Source organism: Corythoichthys intestinalis, chromosome 3, assembly GCF_030265065.1.
Source record: "Corythoichthys intestinalis isolate RoL2023-P3 chromosome 3, ASM3026506v1, whole genome shotgun sequence".
NCBI classification, from domain to species: Eukaryota; Metazoa; Chordata; class Actinopteri; order Syngnathiformes; family Syngnathidae; genus Corythoichthys; species Corythoichthys intestinalis.
In genome coordinates this window covers 9,176,297-9,196,288 of record NC_080397.1, presented here as the reverse complement: position 1 = coordinate 9,196,288, position 19,992 = coordinate 9,176,297, and the positions used below count along the sequence as shown (strand labels likewise).

The window sequence follows — 19,992 nt, the reverse complement described above, 5'->3', positions numbered from 1 at the left end:
TGTATAAATATATATATATTTATATATATATATATATACATATACATATATATACATACATACATACATATACGAGCGTGACATCGACTCCCTGATCCACCTCACGAGAATATACAGCAATGACATCGGGATGTCATTCGGACTAGATAAGTGTGGGCGAATGGTATCCAGAAGAGGGAAGGTGATCTCAACTGAAGGGGCTGAACTACCTGAAGGCAACATAACAGATGTGCAGGACAGCTACAAGTACCTGGGGATCCCACAGGCCAATGGAAACCATGAGGAAGCAACTAGAAGGTCTGCCACAACCAAATACCTACAGAGGGTGAGGCAGGTCCTCAAGAGTCAGCTGAATGGCAAGAATAAGATCCAGGCCATTAACAGCTATGCCCTACCAGTAATCAGATACCCAGCTGGCATCGTATCCTGGCCACTGGAAGAGATGCAGGCTACCGACATCAAGACAAGGAAGCTCCTTACAATACACGGTCCAGCATACTGAGGTTCTACACAAACCGGAAAGAGGGAGGCCGAGGACTAGTGAGCATCAGAGCCACGATCCAGGAGGAAACTACATCCCTCCAAGAGTACATCATGAAAATGGCCCCCAGTGATGACCTGCTGGGTGAATGCCTCAGGCAAAAGAAGCCAAATAAGGAGGAGGACCCTGAGGAGCTATCATGGATGGACAAGCCCCTGCATGGTGTGTACCACCGACAAATTGAGGAGGTAGCTGGCATGGGAAAAACATACCAGTGGCTGGAAAAGGCTGGACTGAAAGACAACACGGAGGCACTGATCATGGCAGCACAAGAACAGGCCCTTAACACAAAAGCAATAGAAGCTGGGGTCTATCACACCAGAAAGGACCCCAGGTGCAGACTATGCAAAGAGGCCCCTGAGACAGTCCAGCAAATCACAGCAGGGTGTAAGATGCTAGCAGGCAAGGCATACATGGAACGACATAACCAGGTAGCAGGCATAGTGTACAGGAACATCTGTGCCGAGTACGGACTGGAGACCCCAGAGTCAAGGTGGGCGACACCTCCGCAGGTGGTCGAGAACAACGGAGCCAAGATCCTGTGGGACTTCCAGATCCAGACAGACAAACTGGTGATGGCCAACCAGCCTGACATAGTGGTGGTGGATAAACATCAGAAGACAGTAGTAGTGATAGATGTAGCAATCCCGAGCGATAGCAACATCAGGAAAAAAGAACATGAAAAGCTGGAGAAATATCAAGGGTTAAAGGAAGAGTTGGAGAAAATGTGGGGAGTGAAGGCAAGAGTGGTGCCAGTAGTGATAGGGACACTAGGGGCAGTAACCCCCAAGCTGGGTGCATGGCTCCAACAGATACCAGGAACAATGTCCGACGTCTCCATTCAGAAGAGCGCATTATAATTGTTGTTTCTTTTATTTAGTTAGAAAATGGTGGGGGTTTGTGGGGGGGATTTCCAGCCTCTTCAGTTCAAAATAGATTGGACATGTATACCCGTCAATGGCGCTGAAAGATGAGCATTCACAGCCATTCCTCCCAATTTAAATAAATATAAAGTCTATCGTTGTCACTGACAGGCAATGAGTTAAATCGTATGATAAATCATATAAATAAATCATATCATATATTTGTTTTACATTTTTCTAAATAGGCCTATATTTTTTCTTACATATTGTGCAACATACATAGGTTATAATTCATTTTTAATACACATAAATTATACAGGTGTGACATTTTCTTGTCCAAAATACCAGTAATACCTGACTGCAGCCAACAGCCGCTACAAACAACGCCCAGTTGCTACAAACTATGCCCACATTGCTACAAACTACACCCACATAATACTACGGTAGATATCACATGTATAAAGAACTAGATGCGAAATGACAGACTCGCCGGCGTTAGCACATGTATGGAGAACTGGATGCGAAATCACAGACTCACACATGACTCACCAGCGTTAGTAAACAGCCGCCATATTAAAGCAGTAGACTTCTCAGGACAGCTCTGTTGTAGCGAACCTTTCTAGCAAACCGAATTAACTTTTTATCTAAAATACTCCTAAATCGGCAAAATCTTGACTTGAATCTTTCTTTAACCAACTTTTCAGGAGGCTCAAATAGTCCCCACCAACTTTTAAGCAACCTTATTTGCATGATATAATGACTTCAGTTATGTAGGTAATTTAGATAGTCTTCTCATATGTTGTAAGGATAAAATTGACCCTACCATTATTAAGTGAATTACTTTTATTATGTTCAGACTTACATTTACACTTTTTCACTTGCTGAATGTTCTGGTCCATTTTCTTTCTCCCTCAAACGCATGTTTGATTGGCAGATGACTTAAACACGCACACACAGCCCCGACAGAAACGCAACTTGTCGACAACCTAACGCTTCCTCCGCCCGTTTCTTAGAGGAGGGATATTGGAAGGTTTTTCAGCCAGAAGCCACGGTAAGAAATGTAAAAAGATGTCAATGTTGTGGAGTTGGGGAACACATCACTAATTTTGCTACTGAAAGTCCGACCTGCATCAGAATTAGCATAACATTAAACTGCTAACCTGCAAAACTCAAGTAGGAAGCTGCTTAGAGAAAAAAAACTTTATGTAAATTGTGAGAAATGTAGTGAACTGAGGTTTAGCTTCTTTAGACCAATTTTGATTTTTATTTAATTTATGTTGTCTTAAAGCAGCCCATTTTTTGTTGAGTTTGGCTGTGCTTGTGGATACTGTAACGCTTGGCAGGGCAGGATGAGCGCATAAAAGGCAAAAAAAAAAGGAAGCAGACGTCCACCTATGCACTTTTAATAGACAAAAATAACTCCAGCTCAACCACTCGTCACTCGGAGCTCAGCGGTACGCACACACGCGTTCCCAGACGAACTCCAACACACAAGTAAGCAACAACAGAAGAAGAACATATACAACATAAATAAAGCAGCGCCACCGCGCGGTGGACGTCGGGAGGAAGACCACTCAAGGAGGTGACTGTTACAATACAAGCAGTAGTGTTTTACCTGAAGGAAGGCTCCATTTTTATCAATCCAGACATTTATTCTGTGAATTTTCAAAACGTTTCTTTGGTAGTTTTTGAAAACAAAGGTTGGAATCGAACGGCTCATCACCTGAACCAATACACATGAAAGTTAGTATAAGGCAATACAGATTTATTTAGCATTGATCATTTAGCCTAGCAATTAATTAGGTTCATATTTGTGAGGAATGTAGCCCTGACCCCCGTTCACCCAATCTGTTTGGTCTTATTAATGTCCCATCCCCAGCAAAAAGTGTACATTCAGGTTATGCTGTTATCTCGTCCCTACCAATGTTGAGACCAAAGCTACGCCCTTGAGTAGACCCTTCCCAAAAACACAGCTGAAAGTTGGAGAAACTGTCCTAACAAACCCTAGCCAAACGGGGGCGCTCGACGGAATCAACAGCGCATTTGCTGCTAACAAAGAAGAAACCCTGGTCTTCCTTAGCATAGACTAGCTGGGAGAATTTGTTGCACAATTTCCTCCGAAAGCGTAATTTATTTGTCATATCTCCTTTTAAAATGATTCTTACTGTGAAGCCGTTGCAGGGAAAGGAATGCAGTGTACAAGTAAGTAAGGACATATTAGGCTACTGCTGACGTGCCGAGCTTAGTAAAGCTAAAGGCGGCTAACGCCTACCGGTTTAGCCGCCTAGCTGCTAATCGTTTGGCAAGAACACTTTCACGTGTTAAGTCGCTTTTTGAAAAAATTACCGAAAATTTAAGTAGTGGCGATTTAGTTGGTTCGCATTAGTAATCAAAGTCACGTTTGTGACTCGTTTACGCACGATAGTGCATTGTAAAGTGCAACAAACCCAAAGACGCATCTTAACATATAATCAAGTCGGGACATTGAAATACGTTCCTGCATAGCACAAAGTAATGTCGTTGTTCTGTGCATATGTGGGGAAACCTAGCAATGAACGCCAATGTTCGAGGGCCATTGACGGCGATAGACGCCCAGTCGATTTTTAACTGGCAGGGGCAGAGTGCGATGATTCGCAGTAAAAAAGAATCGACTACCATTGCCGTCAACGAGTTGGGGAAAATACATGAAAAGTATTCAATAATATAATATTAGTACCGATACATTAAATAAAAAGCATTTCAGTTACCACACTAACAATGCATTTATGCCTTGTTTCTTCCCGCAAACTGCTTAAAATGTACTCAACCTTTTGTAGTTTGACAATAATGCATGTAATCTAGGTGAATGAATATGAGATCATCCCACAAACGGCTTAAAATGTGCTCAACCTTTTGTAGTTTGACCATAATTCATGTAATCTAGGTGACTGAAGATGAGAAAGTTTCCACAGTGAAAGAGCTCGTGTCTGAACGACTCAACATCCCGGCCAATCAACAGCGGTTGCTTTATAAAGGCAAAGCGCTAGCAGGTATCGTTTTGTTGTTAACCTTGTTGCGTCTTCCTTTAATCCAGATTGCACGCAATCATGATCATCATCCCTCCTTTTAGATGAACACAGACTGAGTGACTACTCCATTGGGCCAGAAGCCAAACTAAATCTGGTGATCCGACCTGTGGGAGAGAGGACCGGAGCTTCAGCGACGGCTAGCAGTAGCGGCAGCACAGCACGAGGGGGAGTGTGGCAGACCGTATCCACGATTCTTGCAAAACACTTCAGTCCTGCGGATGCTGCTAAAGTCCACGAACAGCTGATCAAGGTAGATATATTTGGTTAATGACATTCAGGAGCTCTGTAATAAAATGACGATTTCTTCATAGATAAGCCGCACTGTTCTATAAGCCGCAGCTTTCCTCTCTGTATTATGGGACATTTACACAAAAAGATATTAACCGTTAATTTGACAGCAGCATCATACGACTGTCATTTGCCCGAATGAACCACCATGAAGCTGTGAACCAATTGGCTGCAATTGGCCATCATTGCTCCCTTGGGGGAGACAGTCAACCTCTGCTGCCACCTGCTGTTAACACTGTTGTTGTCCATTATGCCTCCTAGCATGCATTGCAGCGCTACAGATGTAAATAACAATCAAAAGTCATGTTCTCTGCTAATTATTTCTTCAGTTACTGTTCCAGTTGTTTCATTAATTACTAGATTTCGCATTTGGTAACTCTATAATTGACAGTGGTGCCATAAGACTGTCAATAGACAATCATAATTATGACACGAGACTGTCCTGAGTATTAATGAATGCTTGTAACACATGTCATTTAGTGTTATCCGGCAAATATTCTCACTTTTGAATGGATGTAAAAGATCCAAGATGGACATAAATGAAGTTGGTGACGTAATTTGCCGGATGACACTTAATGTCATAAGCATTCAGTAATGCCCATGATAGTGTAATGTCATTATTATGACGGTCTTATGATTGTCTTGTGACGCCGCTGTCAAATAAAGTATTACCTGTTAACCCAAATACATCAACAAAAAAGCCACACTGGAGGATAAAAAGCATGTTTCAAAATGAAGGAAAAAAGCGGTTTATCGTCCGAAAATTACGGTAATTTGATTATCCGTAAAAATTCAGGTTACGCTGTAATATTGCACAGGAAAAGTATTGTATTTAACATTACAAACCATACAAGAAGAGCATTTAACCCTTATTAACGCAAGCAACTAACTTTTTTTGAACCTACAAAAAACCTGGCATCACACATACATACATCTTATTTTGGGTCATATGGGCCACAATATGGTGAACAATTGTGGTCTACATAATCCAAAATGTGATGTTCACATGTGTGGGCGACAAGATATCGAAATGGTGATATATCGTGATACTTTGTATCCCAAAAGCTTATCGTTATGCTTCTGCCAAGAATCGAGATATCGTTTTAAAAAGGTGTCCATGTCTAAAAAAAAAATTAAAATAAACATAATAAAAAATAATAATAATAAGGAACCAACAAGTAGCTACCAAAGTCTTATACCATAATTGTGTCTGTTAACTCTAAACTCTCTTAACGGTGCTCGACACCCAATCCATTTAGACTGGGCACGTTCGTTCATTTGAAACCAGAGCATTCCCAGTCATTATGTCCGATTTTCAGGGCATTTACAGGTCACTTGCTGTTCATTGTAAGGCATTTACAGGTCATTTTCTGTTGAGTTTGAGTCACTGCCTATTCATTTGGGTGATTCCCAGGTCACTTCCTGTTCTGTAACGTAAAAATAAACAGGACGTGACCCATAAAATACCCCAAAATCAACAGGAAGTAACTGAAAATCAACAGTTAAATGACCTTAAATGGCCCCAAATTGCTATAATTAATAATTGCCTGGCATTGGCTGCCACTGACGGCCATAGACGTTCAAGCCGCTTGAAGTGGGATTCGTTCATTCGCTGCCACCCTCCCAGTTCAAATGGAATGGACGTCTACTATCGATAAACTCTTTCCAATTCACAGCAGAAGCTTATTTTTCTGTTTGTTAGTTGTTTGTAGAATATCCTAGAATGATTTCCTGACCAATCTATCGCTAATCGTTGTATCGCCATATCGTCAGATCATCGTTATCGTGAGCATTGTATCGCAAATCGTATCGTGAGATACCAAGAGGTTCCCACTCCTAAATTGCCTGCTTTATTGGAGCACATTAGAGACCAGTGCTACTTGGTGTTTTATCCAGCAATGACTACTGAGCTAAAACTGACAGTTAGCTTCATTATGTTTTTATTTTACACCCTTATCACGCTACAGCGCTATGTTTTTACAGATTAAATATAACCTGTATGTATGTAAGACACGTTAGCCATGCATCGACAGTAGTCATAATTAATAGAAACCGAAACCAGGGCTAATGTTATGTGAGCAAGGGACAGTAACGTTAATCTTATTTATTAGCGTGAAGAAGTCCACTGCTTTAAAATGGCGGCTGTTTACTAACGCCGCTGAGTCTGTCAGTTTGTGCCATCTAGGTCTATAGACGTGTGCTATCTATGAGATGCATCAGACGCTACCTGCTACCACCGTAGCATCATGCGGGCGTAGTTTGTATGGGCTGTCGGCTGCAGTCAAGTATTACTGCTTTTTCCTCTACGCACGTGATGTCAGTGCGTTGTTCCGCATTAAAAGTAGTCCAGGCAAAACGTGATCCTTAGAGCCGGCAAAATTAAACGATTCCTTGAGGCGAATAAAATTACTCGGATCAGTTTTTAAACTCGAGTTGCTCAAGTATTCGTTTCAGCTCTAGATGAGTTACTAACATTAAGATAAAGAAGACTAAAATAGCATGTTGATTCTGTATGAGTCCCCATTAGTCGCACTCGCACCCCCGACCAAAGTATGAAAATGAAACTACGATTTATAGAGTGCAAAATAAAGTATTTCTTTTTCCTTTCTTGAAGGATTATGAACGTTCACTACGACAACTCAGCTTGGACGACATCGAGCGCTTGGCGGGCAGACTGCTTCACCCGGAGGTGGACGGCATGGACACATCGTACATGGACTAAAGGGAAAAGCTAATATGAACGCTTGGACATGCTTCAAATACGATGCGGAGAGCGCCGAGTGTGACTAATCGACAAGCGAGTTGAAGACTTTTATCCTCGGAAAGTGGCTCTAATCTGTGTCATTAACGCTTGTATAATGTCACGGGACAAAATCACACAATATTTGAAGACAGAGGAATCATTCATGATGTTTGTCTCATGTTTTACAGCTCCTGGGGAACACAACTTGTCTTAGACAATATTTATTTGCAGTGTTTGGGTGATGAGTGTTGTTCAGAGACAAGGCAGTACATTTTCTCTTTGTTGATAGTTAATGCGTATTGATTGAATTGTAAATATTCTGTTTATATTGGGATATTAAAAATGAGATAAAACTTGTTTCTGTCTTGTGTATTTACAAAGCTGAATTTGTGTAGAGGTAAATCACGAACGCATGTTCAGAGGCGTGGCTTCCATGACGCGCCAGCAAATCACGGTGTCCCTGTGCTTGTATTTCATATTTGACACCCAATCAGATTAACTGGGGCACGTAGGAATACGCCCATTAGTGGCCAACTGTTTTACCGCTCGGTAGCTGACTTTGGATGACGTTTCGGAACTTCATACGAATATATTTACTCTCTGTGTGCTTACCTACGAAGTATGACGGATAAACACGTCGGATGAGAAGGGGAAATTGACGTTGTGCGCCGGTATGTCAATGACAAGCTGATTTTATTACCGCGGCTAACCACAATGCTAGCATTTCCTCACACTTCCTGTATTCAGCCGCAGCTAGCTACCATTCGTAGGCCCTTTTACCATCACATTTGATCAACTAATAGCTATGTCATATTGACGTTGGGTGAGTTTCCGGATTGCTGACACTGCCTGAAATTCTTTTAATTTAAAATATGAACGTGTAGCGTTTCTTATATTCCCCTGTGTTAGGTCAGATTGTGGGCAGGGCGTTAGAGCCTCTCATCAGCACCACTTGTCCTCCTTATCGTCCCATCAAATCGTTGTCTTCACTTCAACCGCACTGTGTTTTTAAAATGCTTACAGGTGCGCGTTTTGCTTGCTTTCTGACTCCAGTTTGTCCCCCAGCACAGTAAGCCCAGTGTGCTGGAAGCAGGATGGAGACTCTGATTCCCACCATCAACCGTTTGCAAGAGGTTTTCCTCACAGTGGGTGCGGAGATCATTCATCTGCCTCAAATCGTCGTGGTTGGATCCCAGGTTTGATGCTTCATACTCGCGTATTAGCCTGTTAATGTGTGACATACAAATACTATAATGTGAATTCATGACTCAGTGGGTGGTGCTGGTGAAGTGTCACTATGGTATGTTGACTTTTGTCCTATCAGAGTAGCGGCAAGAGTTCGGTGTTGGAAAGCCTGGTCGGGCGTGATTTCCTGCCCCGAGGCTCCGGGATCGTCACCAGACGACCGCTGGTGCTGCAGCTCATCAACGTCGCGTCTCCGGAGGAGCGACTCAAGACGGAAAATGGTCTCAATTACTAACCATACAGCAATTACGTAACTGTTTTTTCTGTGCTGTTTGGTGTATTTTTATGGTGTCACGTCATTGTTGCTTCTTTTTAAGCGTCCTAACTAACATGCTCTTTTTCCACTCTTTTTTTTTTTTTTTTTTTTTAACATTACGCTTTCCAGGAAATGGGGTTAAGCAAACTGCACAAAACAGCTATCCAGGTCTCTGCTAATTCCTCTATGCATGTGTTGTTTCTCTTTTCTGTTACTTCTGCATTTAGTGCAAGTGTACAGTGCACTAGGCTATATCCGTGAATTTGAATATTGTAGAAAATGTAATTTCTTTATAGAGGTGCACGATATTCATCGGTCCGATATTAGGAATTATGATGTCATCCCAATAAATCTGATAAATAGCCCCGATAATATATAATATTTTTGGCACGGTGTTGGTGGATTGGAATGTGTGGGTTTGTTTCCACTCCTGTTTTGCCAGTATGCAAAGGTTTGTTACTGTTCTAGAGGCCGTATTTTTCCAACAATAAGTGATAAACTTTACAATGGCAATTAGCAAATGTTTGCATTTTACAGTGTTATAGATAGCTTTGCTGTCCTATAATTGCGGGGTTAAGAAAGTTGTTTCATGGACCAAGACCATAAAAGTCTCTCCTGTTGCACCAAATGTTTTATCTGCTGACAAAGCACAATATTCAAATCCACCACTGGTATTTTTAACCTACAGGTGTTCAAAAGCTCAGGTGAATATACATTTAAAAATTATATAAATAATTATCGGTTATCGTATCGGTATCGGCCCTGAGGAACAGGAAGTTATCGGTATCGGTTTCAAAAAATGGATATCGTGCACCCCTATTTCTTTAATACAAATTTAAAATTAAAAATGTCTTCAGAAATTTACATGAGAAACACAAAATATTTAAGTCAAAATGACTTAACATTGGCTTGAAAAATACGTTTTTGTTGTTTCAATTAATGTGTAAGATGAGTTTCACTTTGGAATTATTGAATGACTTAAATGTAACAAAATTTGTCTGGGTAGGTGTCAAAGCTGAAGAATGGGGCACCTTTCTGCACTGCAAGAATCAGGTATACTGACCATAAAATGACTTGCTGGTTTCTATTATTTATATGTTAATATGCTGTTGTTGTTTTTTTAAAGGTTTTCACAGACTTTGGGGAAATTCGTCAAGAAATCGAAGCAGAAACGGAACGTTCATCTGGCAACAACAAGGTAAAGCTTCAACTTAATTGTATTCATGCAGAACTTTGAACTAGCAGCATTGTTATACATACAGTATACTTTTTTTTAACACTCCACCAGGGAATTACTCCTGAGCCCATACACCTAAAGATTTTCTCCCCCAAAGTCCTCAATCTGACCCTGGTCGATTTACCTGGCATCACCAAGGTAAAGTCATGTGATCAAACGCAAGCATTGCTAATCAACCCGACATGATTAATACAGGCTGCTCACTGTGGTTCAGGTACCGGTCGGTGACCAGCCCGAAGATATCGAGTCTCAAGTACAGGAGATGATCTTGTCGTTCATCTCCAATCCAAATTCGCTCATCCTCGCTGTGTCTGCCGCCAACTCCGATTTGGCCACCTCAGATGCTCTGAAACTAGCTCGTGAGGTCGACCCAGATGGTGAGAAATGTCAAAGACTGTGCATCTGCTCACATCTCTCTTTCGTTAGTTATTGTGATACATAACAACTGCGGGTGATTAGACCCACTGGTCTTTTCATCTTCTCATAAGCACAAATGTTCTCTTGGGACCACATGATCGTAGTGAATAAATGATCATTTGCAGATCCAATCAGAAAAATTCGATTAATCCTTCAGATTAGTTTTTGGGAATCGGTTCCCCCTTATGTGTCAATGTTGGTTTACAAACTGATGTTTTTTTCTCCACCCAAATTTTAACTGAAATGGTTATTTTACTCATGCATTTTCGTGTTTTCCCTTTTCCACCTAAAGAATTATTGCACCCACTGATGGCATACCCTTATAGGCTCTCCGCTACGTCTTCCCCTGTATTTCTCACTGTCATTTCTATGCACTGAGGTTTTTTTTGTTTTTCAATTCCATACTGAATTTTTTACCACTTCATGTGCCATCATGTTTAACCCTAAACCCAAACCCTCCAACTATAGTATCAGGGTACTGATGGAGGGCGTACCCAGGCAGGGCCCATGTACAGTGCCTTGCAAAAGTATTTGGCCCCCTTGAATCTTGCAACCTTTCGCCACATTTCAGGCTTCAAACATAAAGATATGAAATTTAATTTTTTTGTCAAGAATCAACAACAAGTAGGACACAATCGTGAAGTGGAACAACATTTATTGGATCATTTAAACTTTTATAACAAATAAAAAACTGAAAAGTGGGGCGTGCAATATTATTCGGCCCCTTTACTTTCAGTGCAGCAAACTCACTCCAGAAGTTCAGTGAGGATCTCTGAATGATCCAATGTTGTCCTAAATGACCGATGATGATAAATAGAATCCACCTGTGTGTAATCAAGTCTCCGTATAAATGCACCTGCTCTATGATAGTCTCAGGGTTCTGTTTAAAGTGCAGAGAGCATTATGAAAACCAAGGAACACACCAGGCAGGTCCGAGATACTGTTGTGGAGAAGTTTAAAGCCGGATTTGGATACAAAAAGATTTCCCAAGCTTTAAACATCTCAAGGAGCACTGTGCAAGCCATCATATTGAAATGGAAGGAGCATCAGACCACTGCAAATCTACCAAGACCCGGCCGTCCTTCCAAACTTTCTTCTCAAACAAGGAGAAAACTGATCAGAGATGCAGCCAAGAGGCCCATGATCACTCTGGATGAACTGCAGAGATCTACAACTGAGGTGGGAGAGTCTGTCCATAGGACAACAATCAGTCGTACACTGCACAAATCTGGCCTTTATGGAAGAGTGGCATGAAGAAAGCCATTTCTCAAAGATATCAATAAAAAGTCTCGTTTAAAGTTTGCCACAAGCCACCTGGGAGACACATCAAACATGTGGAAGAAGGTGCTCTGGTCAGATGAAACCAAAATTGAACTTTTGGGCCACAATGCAAAACGATATGTTTGGCGTAAAAGCAACACAGCTCATCACCCTGAACACACCGTCCCCACTGTCAAACATGGTGGTGGCAGCATCATGGTTTGGGCCTGCTTTTCTTCAGCAGGGACAGGGAAGATGGTTAAAATTGACGGGAAAATGGATGCAGCCAAATACAGGAACATTCTGGAAGAAAAACTGTTGGTATCTGCACAAGACCTGAGACTGGGACGGAGATTTATCTTCCATCAGGACAATGATCCAAAACATAAAGCCAAATCTACAATGGAATGGTTCAAAAATAAACGTATCCAGGTGTTAGAATGGCCAAGTCAAAGTCCAGACCTGAATCCAATCGAGAATCTGTGGAAAGAGCTGAAGACTGCTGTTCACAAACACTCTCCATCCAACCTCACTGAGCTCAAGCTGTTTTGCAAGGAAGAATGGGCAAGAATGTCAGTCTCTCGATGTGCAAAACTGATAGAAACATACCCCAAGCGACTTGCAGCTGTAATTGGAGCAAAAGGTGGCGCTACAAAGTATTAACGCAAGGGGGCTGAATAATATTGCACGCCCCACTTTTCAGTTTTTTATTTGTTAAAAAAGTTTAAATTATCCAATAAATTTTGTTCCACTTCACGATTGTGTCCCACTTGTTGTTGATTCTTGACAAAAAATTAAAATTTTATATCTTTATGTTTGAAGCCTGAAATGTGGCGAAAGGTTGCAAGGTTCAAGGGGGCCGAATACTTTTGCAAGGCACTGTATTTGTCACTGTTGTTTTATGTGCTAAGGTATTTTTCCCAATTTTCACATTGGGTTTTTTGTATTTTCCCCCTGAACCACTGTCTTGATTTCTCTTTTCCACTTAAAGCGCAAGTTCAGAATTTTTGACATTAACCTTCGAGTGAGCAAGGGTTAAATTAGTTGATGGAGTTGATTTCAACAAATTCCGTGCAGTTCTTTAGTTATTTTTTTTTTAATTTCTGGGCTCCAAAGTGGCTTAGCTAGCGCGACTCAATGGTCCCTTCCTAGCATGCCAATAAAAAACGATACTAACATATCTAACATAGTCAAATAAATTAAAAATGCAGATCTTTGTTCAAAATACCCATTCGGCCAAAACAATGTGACACTAAACTGCCGTAATTCATTTATTTCTGCAGGACTTTTTTTTTTTTTTAGCTGCGTAATGCGACCACAATAGAGAGGAGTGCTTCGGCCACTCATGCCCATGCTGCATTCGAGGAAGGTGGGAAGTTGGACTTATCCCACTCGGATGGTACCAGTGGTGACCTCAAAGCGTTCCAAGCGTTTTTTATTTTGACCATCAAAAGACACGTTGACCTCCAACAAAAATGGCTTCTCATACACGATCAAATAGCGGAGGAAAAACGACGGCTAAGGTAAATAGACCACACTGTAAACTGTAAACTTCCTTAGTTTTACTATTGATGGTCACCTTTGCAACGGGCAGCGCAATTTGTCGAGTGACGTCTGATTGAAGCAACTCGTGAAGTCGCGGTACTTTTTTTTTTCTGACTTCGCAACTAGGGCCCCCCAATGATATTTATCCTGGTCGGAGGTTGAATGTGTTGAATATGCAGCATCAGTTAGTCTTGACTGAAGAACGGCAACATAGTGAAACGTGCATTTAGAGGCTGTGGAAACAGACAGAAGAAATGGGCAAATGAGTTTCCACAAATTCTCTATGAAGAACAAGGGACTATACAAAATGTGGATAGTTGCTGCTGGCTGCGACATAAAAACATCGGTGGAAAAAATATCACTCCGCTCTGCAGCTCGTTACCTACAGAGCTGCTGGATTACAAATGTTGCTGTTCATACTGCAGTTATTGACATGCAGTGGTAAGTTTTAATAACTTCATCCTGAAAACATAGCCAACAGTATTGATTGCATGGGTCATCGGTGATTTTCATGCGTGCATTTGTTGTTATTTATTGGCATGCTAGGACGAGCTCATCGACTTTCGGTAGCTTAGCCATTCCGGAGCCCTGAAACTAATAAAAAACTAACTAACTGCACGGAATTTGTTGAAATCAACTCCACCGACTAATTAAACTCCCCCCTCCCCCCTAACTTGCAGATTAAGCCTAATGTAAAAAATTCTGAACTTCCCCTTTAAGGAATCGCGGCGCTGACTGATGGCGTACCCCAGCAGGCTCCCATTCCTATGTCCCCCAGTATTCTTCACTGTTGTTTTATGTGCCGAGTCGTCTTTCCAAATTCCACACTGAGTTATTTATTCCGCACTCATCCAAACTCGTTTTCCCTTTTCCACCTTAGAAATCGAGGTGCTAACTGGTAGTATACCCAGACTGGCTCTCTGCCCTGTGTGCCCTTATACAGTGTGTGTGTCACTGTCATTTTATTTTTCCAGTTATTTATTTCCCTTATCCATTCTCGTTTTCCCTTTTCCACCTAAGGAATTAGGACTTCTGTTTGTATTCCTTACACGCTGTTTTTGTGCCCATCAGGTCGCCGAACCCTGCTGGTGGTCAGCAAGCTAGATCTGATGGACGCCGGAACAGATGCTCTCGAGGTCCTTCTGGGTCGAGTCATTCCAATCAGGCTCGGCATCATCGGGGTAGTAAACAGGTTCGTAGGAACAATGGGTCTATTATTTCCCTATTTCTTGATCCTCTATTGATTGGTTATTGGATACTTCTAGGAGCCAGCATGACATCAACACTCAGAAGAGCCTGGGTGACTGCATGAAGGATGAGCAGGCCTTCTTGCAGCGCCAATACCCATCCCTGGCCTCTCGCGCCGGCTCGCGCTACCTTGCTAAAACGCTCAGCAGACTGCTTATGCACCACATCCGTGAATGCCTACCTGACCTCAAGACGCGCGTGACTGTGCTCAGCGCTCAGTACCAGACGCGCCTCAACAGCTACGGCCAGCCTGTGGAGGACCACAGCGCCACTTTGCTGCAGATCGTCACCAAGTTCGCCAGCGATTACTGCAACACCATCGAGGGAACTGCACGCTACATTCAAACTTCAGAGCTGTGAGTGTGAGAACAACTATAGACATCCAATCCATTTTGACTGATAGCATGGCAGCCTCTCCTAGCCAAATTGGATTTGGCATCTATTGGCCATAGACTTCATAATGATATTCACGGGACGCGGGGTCGATTAATAGGGGGCCTGCATTGTTGGCGTGGCCGTCAAAGCAGAACGAGTGGAATCACAAAGAGCTTTTTTCGTTGAAAAGTCTTATGAATAAATGCTTAAATCCCTGACTTCTTTATAGATAGTCTCGATTCTTGGTTAAGAGCAAAAAAACGTGCAGTTAGCATTTATTTTACGTAAATATGTCATAGTACGATGCTAGTCTGTTAGTCAACGTGGCAGCCGCCGTATGTAAAGAGATCTTTTCTGCTGAAAATTTATGTGAATAAAGGCTTAAATCCCTGAATTCTTTATAGATATGGACGTAAAACAGTCTTGATTCTTGGTTAAAAGCAAAAAAAAGAAAAAACGTGCATTTATTTTATGTAAATATGTCAAAGAATGATGCTAGTCCATAGCGGCTAATTTGTCCAATTGATTGTTTTCACAATGTTTCAAAATGCATGCATGGTATGAAAAATATAATAATTACCTTGAATCCTCAATTAACAGCAAATGCATACAATACCGCATACGAACGTTTTGGCATGCAAGTTAACACTGACAAGACCAAAAAAATGATTCAAAATCCACCCGGCCGGGCACTCCCAAACACAAACACCACAATTGATGGACATCTAGAGGAAGTGGACCAATATCAATACCTAGACAGGATCCTTACTTCGACTCCCACATGTAAAAAGGGTGTTGAAAATAGAATCCGGGCAGCCCACACTGCCTATGGGCAGTTCAGTAATCGGGTGTCAAAAACGAAGAGTCAAAACGGAGGAGAAGACAAGAGAGACAGCAACAACCCCGTCCTCCACTGACCCGCCCTTGTACACAATGCCAGCGATTATTCCACCATAGACAATGCCTCTCAAGTCATATGAGACATAAACACCCACCACGAAAATAGGCTAACAAACGACTGAAACTAATACTCGGGCACGAGTGTGAAGCCGATGATATGTAAATATGTCAAAGAATGATGCTAGTCTGTAGCATTTAATTTGTCCCATTGATTTTTTTCACAATGTTTCAAAATGCATGGATGGTATGAAAAATATAATAATTACCTTGAATCCTCAAACAAATCACTCCTGAGACAATCCTTCCTGTTTGTATGCTGTACAGCTTTCGTACTTTTTCAACCTAAATCCAGCGTGGGATCGCTGAATATGTTGACTAACTGCAAGTAACTGCGAATAACTAAAGCGCAGTGGCTGACGGATGTAACCCATCAATACAATTATGAAGTCTATGTATTGGCGTAAACTGTAAACGATGAATTAATAATTTCCCTTGCAGCTGTGGAGGCGCTCGCATCTGTTACATCTTCCACGAAACCTTCGGCCGCACTCTACAGTCCATCGACCCTCTAGGAGGACTGTCAGAACTCGATATCCTCACTGCCATTCGCAATGCTACCGTACGTTCCCTCATTTTTCATCAAATATAGGCCATTTATAATGAGTCTTGTGTGCGTTTTGCCCTCCAGGGTCCACGACCTGCACTTTTTGTCCCAGAGGTCTCCTTCGAATTGCTGGTGAAGCGTCAAATCAAGCGTTTGGAGGAGCCCAGTTTGCGCTGCGTGGAGTTGGTTCACGAAGAGATGCAGAGGATTATACAGCACTGCTCGTCGTTTAGCACACAGGTAATAAGAACAGCAGTCGGTTCCAGAGTCGTATATGGCTCTTTCCAGCGTTCCCTTTTGACTAGAGGTTAGATCTTGTGCCCGAACCCGACCCGACCCGACCCGGGGCCCAAAATGTTAAGCATTCACGTTCGGGTCGGGTCGGGCCGCCGTGCCGGACTAATAAATTATATATTTAAAAAAAAAAAATGAGAGCAGGCTCTCTGTATTGCGCTTTTGCTTGTGCACGCATGCACATGAACGCCGTGGCGCCGCCCGCCTTTTCTTCTTGTCCTCCCGCTGTAGCACTTGCGCACGGCTGAGGCACCGCCCTCTTTTTCATTTTCTCCTGTTGTGGCGCCTTGCGCGTGTACACAACTCCACAACTCCTCATCCTCGTGGTACTTCTTTTTCAATATGGAGCAGGGAGAAGTTAAAAACAAACTGAAGACGGGGGAATGGAAGAGGCAAGAATGCACCGGTAGGAGTGAGGTGTGGAAAGAATTTCAATTGATCGTGAAAGATGCAACAAAAAACTGTGTCGGCTTCGTCGAATGCAACAAATATATACCCAAAACTTTCCAAGTTGGCAAGAAAAAGTGTTGCGCATCCCTGCAAGCAGCAGCAGCAGCAGCTGCAAGAGTTTTCAGCGCTGTAGGCCGCACAATAGATCAGCGGAGAACGTCACTGAAACCTGCCAGTGGACGCAATCTTATTCCTGCACGACGACGACCCAAAAAATATAAACACTGTAAGTAAGCCATAATATCCTGCTGTTCAAATCGCCATTTTTAGTCCGAGCCGGTCTAGTTATTTCCCTTATTTCACAGGAAAAAAGAGCAGGACATGAGGCCGCAAGTTGCAGACTGCAGTCAAGGCCAGCCCGCAGTTTAAAAGCTTTTATTTCATTTGTATTTTTTTTTATAATTTATTTTTGGTATCGTTGTCATTACAATAAAGAATGTTATTTCAAAGCATTTGTATTTTTTTTTTTGTTTTTGTTTTGTTGCTGTTCCCTCTCCTTGTCAGAAAGGCGCGTCCATGTGAGAACTATATCCAGGGGTGCACATATTTTTTTTGCCCAGGTTCTCAGAGGAGGACCTGGCGATGTGACTTGGTCCTCATTGAGCTTGAGAGCCGACCCGCCTGATGCGAAAAAATTATGACAAGCTTTACTTAGAGCCAATTACCTTTAATTCATTATATAAACAATTAACGCTTGATTAACATCAACTGGCACAACAAAATTGCCATTACTTTGAAGTGAAAGTAAAGGAATAAACATAAAAGCACTCATTCAAAATAAAAGGCATTCATATGCGACTCCCACATTAACTCCAAGCCTTTGTAAAAGTGGGATGTCCTCCTCATAAGAGCTCATTGAACGTGCATGTTTAGCTTTGTGAAATGCGAGCAAAAACACATTTGTCAGCTTATGGCGCTTTTCTTCAATGACTTTTTTCCGCCACTTGTCCATAGGGCGAGTGGGGTCCTGTCTTGACATCGATAGTTTTCTTAATTGCCACATGCTGTTTTTTTCGTGCTTTTCAAAGTTTGGATGGCTAAAATTCTTTGACCCTACATAAAATGCGCTGCTCTTATTAACGACATTGGGATTCTCACGGCAAATGTTGCACCACATTTCCATGCGAGCAGCATTTGCTTCTAGCCATGGTACCTCCTGCCGCCACTTTTCAGCAAAAGTCCTTTTTTCCGGTAGCTCCGGTGACGTCTCTGTCGTCCGTCTGTCTTTTGACGGGGGTGGGGAAACACGGAAGTAATTACTCATGGGGCCTGCCTCTTTGACATTTCGAGAAGTGATTTTCTCGTGTCCGCCGCAAATACAGTGGTCAGCCATCGATACGCAAAAGCGTATGGAAACCGTTGAGGCCCAGCGCATTTGTCTACCTCTAGTACGCATGCGCGCATGCGTACCACTTATGTGCACCCCTGACTATATCCCACACACTCAGAAATATATTTAACAAACTTTCCCAGTGTTATTTCGTTGTGTAAATGCTTTTATACTTCTCATAAAAATATGTAGCCTATTTAGATATTGAGTAAACTTGCATTTTATTTCTGACAACTGTGAATTCGTTACGAAAGACAATTATTTATGCACACAAAGGCAACACAAATGTGATCCTTTTGAATCTTCTCCTCTGTGTGTCTGCAAAACCGCATTTTTTTGTAATATTAAACTTTCCCAGCGTTATTTCGTTGTGTAAAAGTTTTTATAATGATATAAAAATATGTAGACTATTTAAACATTAAGAAAACTTGCGTTTTTTTCTGCCAACTCGAAGAAATGAAAATAAATTGCTGCGTTTTTTTTTTTTCCACGTCACTCCAACAAATTAAAAAAAAAAAAAAGCGGGTTTTTTCGGGCTCGGGCCTGCAAATCTAGTTATTTGATCGGGTTCGGGCCGGGTCGGGCCTTAATACCAGCGGGCCGTGTCGGGTCGGGCTGGATTTTTTAGGCCCGAACTAGGCTCTACTTTTGACACAATGTCTTCATAAAGCATTGAATTTTAAATGGTAAGTTTAAGATTCCGGTACTGTATTGTCAGAAATTGTGTTTTGAGAAATGTCCAAGCGCTAAAGTACCCGTAAACATTTTCTGGCATTCTGGGAGTTACTGATTGGAAATGTCATTAAATTCTGTTCTGATTGCTCTTTACCCTCTTATGGTGTTGGGGTCAGAATCGACCCGTTTTCAATTTTTTGTATGCAAAAATCAATGGTACTTTTGACATACCCAAACTTGACCCGAAAACAATATACAGTGAATCCCTAGTTTTTCGTGGATAATGGGGACCAAAACCCGCCACGATAAGTGGAAAAACAGCGAAGTAGCGCCCCCCCCCCAAAAAAAATTATTACTTTTTTTTGTAAATGCATTCATTCAGATCTATCATTGGAAAGAGATACAAGACATTTTTTTTGTTCACCTTTTTCCCCAAAGTATAACTTTCATTTGTGTATGTATATATATATTTTAATGTTTTTAAGCACTTTAAATGTAATAATTATGATAAGTTTTAAACGTGTTACAGTCCCACATAATTATTTTTAAACAAGAAAACAAGTAGTCGCCCAATCCATTTAAAAAAGTTTTTTTTAAAAATTGATTAAAAAAAAAAAAAAAGAAAAGAAACTTGTTTTTATTAAATGCTTCAT

At 41.7% G+C, this 19,992-nt stretch overlaps 2 protein-coding genes across 6 annotated transcripts in view; both read left to right on the top strand.

Annotated features, from left to right (window-relative positions):
- The first annotated feature begins 3,424 nt into the window (after nucleotides 1-3,424).
- ubl4a (ubiquitin like 4A) lies at nucleotides 3,425-7,860 on the top strand. The gene is made up of 4 exons (XM_057831558.1): nucleotides 3,425-3,606; nucleotides 4,328-4,433; nucleotides 4,514-4,722; nucleotides 7,375-7,860. Exons 1-4 carry the CDS (start codon nucleotides 3,559-3,561, stop codon nucleotides 7,480-7,482), a joined length of 471 nt encoding a protein of 156 aa, XP_057687541.1. The 5' UTR covers nucleotides 3,425-3,558; the 3' UTR covers nucleotides 7,483-7,860.
- A 157-nt stretch (nucleotides 7,861-8,017) lies between these two features.
- The window catches only part of si:dkey-32e23.4 (dynamin-1-like protein), a 30,009-nt gene continuing 18,034 nt past the window's right edge, over nucleotides 8,018-19,992 (top strand). The window contains exons 1-13 of one of the 5 annotated variants that reach the window (XM_057831557.1): nucleotides 8,018-8,174; nucleotides 8,569-8,699; nucleotides 8,828-8,969; nucleotides 9,134-9,172; nucleotides 10,011-10,057; nucleotides 10,131-10,202; nucleotides 10,293-10,379; nucleotides 10,456-10,618; nucleotides 14,535-14,655; nucleotides 14,729-15,067; nucleotides 16,485-16,605; nucleotides 16,675-16,830; nucleotides 17,236-18,329. In XM_057831557.1, the coding sequence (XP_057687540.1) occupies nucleotides 8,598-8,699; nucleotides 8,828-8,969; nucleotides 9,134-9,172; nucleotides 10,011-10,057; nucleotides 10,131-10,202; nucleotides 10,293-10,379; nucleotides 10,456-10,618; nucleotides 14,535-14,655; nucleotides 14,729-15,067; nucleotides 16,485-16,605; nucleotides 16,675-16,830; nucleotides 17,236-17,568 (1,722 nt within the window). In that variant the 5' untranslated portion in view covers nucleotides 8,018-8,174; nucleotides 8,569-8,597 and the 3' untranslated portion in view covers nucleotides 17,569-18,329. Of the gene's footprint in view, nucleotides 8,175-8,556; nucleotides 8,700-8,827; nucleotides 8,970-9,133; nucleotides 9,173-10,010; nucleotides 10,058-10,130; nucleotides 10,203-10,292; nucleotides 10,380-10,455; nucleotides 10,619-14,534; nucleotides 14,656-14,728; nucleotides 15,068-16,484; nucleotides 16,606-16,674; nucleotides 16,831-17,235; nucleotides 18,330-19,992 lie in introns of those variants that run through there. The other 4 variants (XM_057831555.1, XM_057831553.1, XM_057831554.1 and 1 more) reach the window with 4 other exon arrangements.

What these genes read in the sequence shown, in the direction of transcription:
- ubl4a (XM_057831558.1), top strand. Translation starts at nt 3,559, where the DNA reads ATGATTCTTACTGTGAAGCCGTTGCAGGGAAAGGAATGCAGTGTACAA. An exon ending in TAAAGGCAAAGCGCTAGCAG is followed by an intron (nt 4,434 to 4,513) that starts GTATCGTTTTGT and finishes CCCTCCTTTTAG; the next exon opens with ATGAACACAGACTGAGTGAC. An exon ending in TCCACGAACAGCTGATCAAG is followed by an intron (nt 4,723 to 7,374) that starts GTAGATATATTT and finishes CCTTTCTTGAAG; the next exon opens with GATTATGAACGTTCACTACG.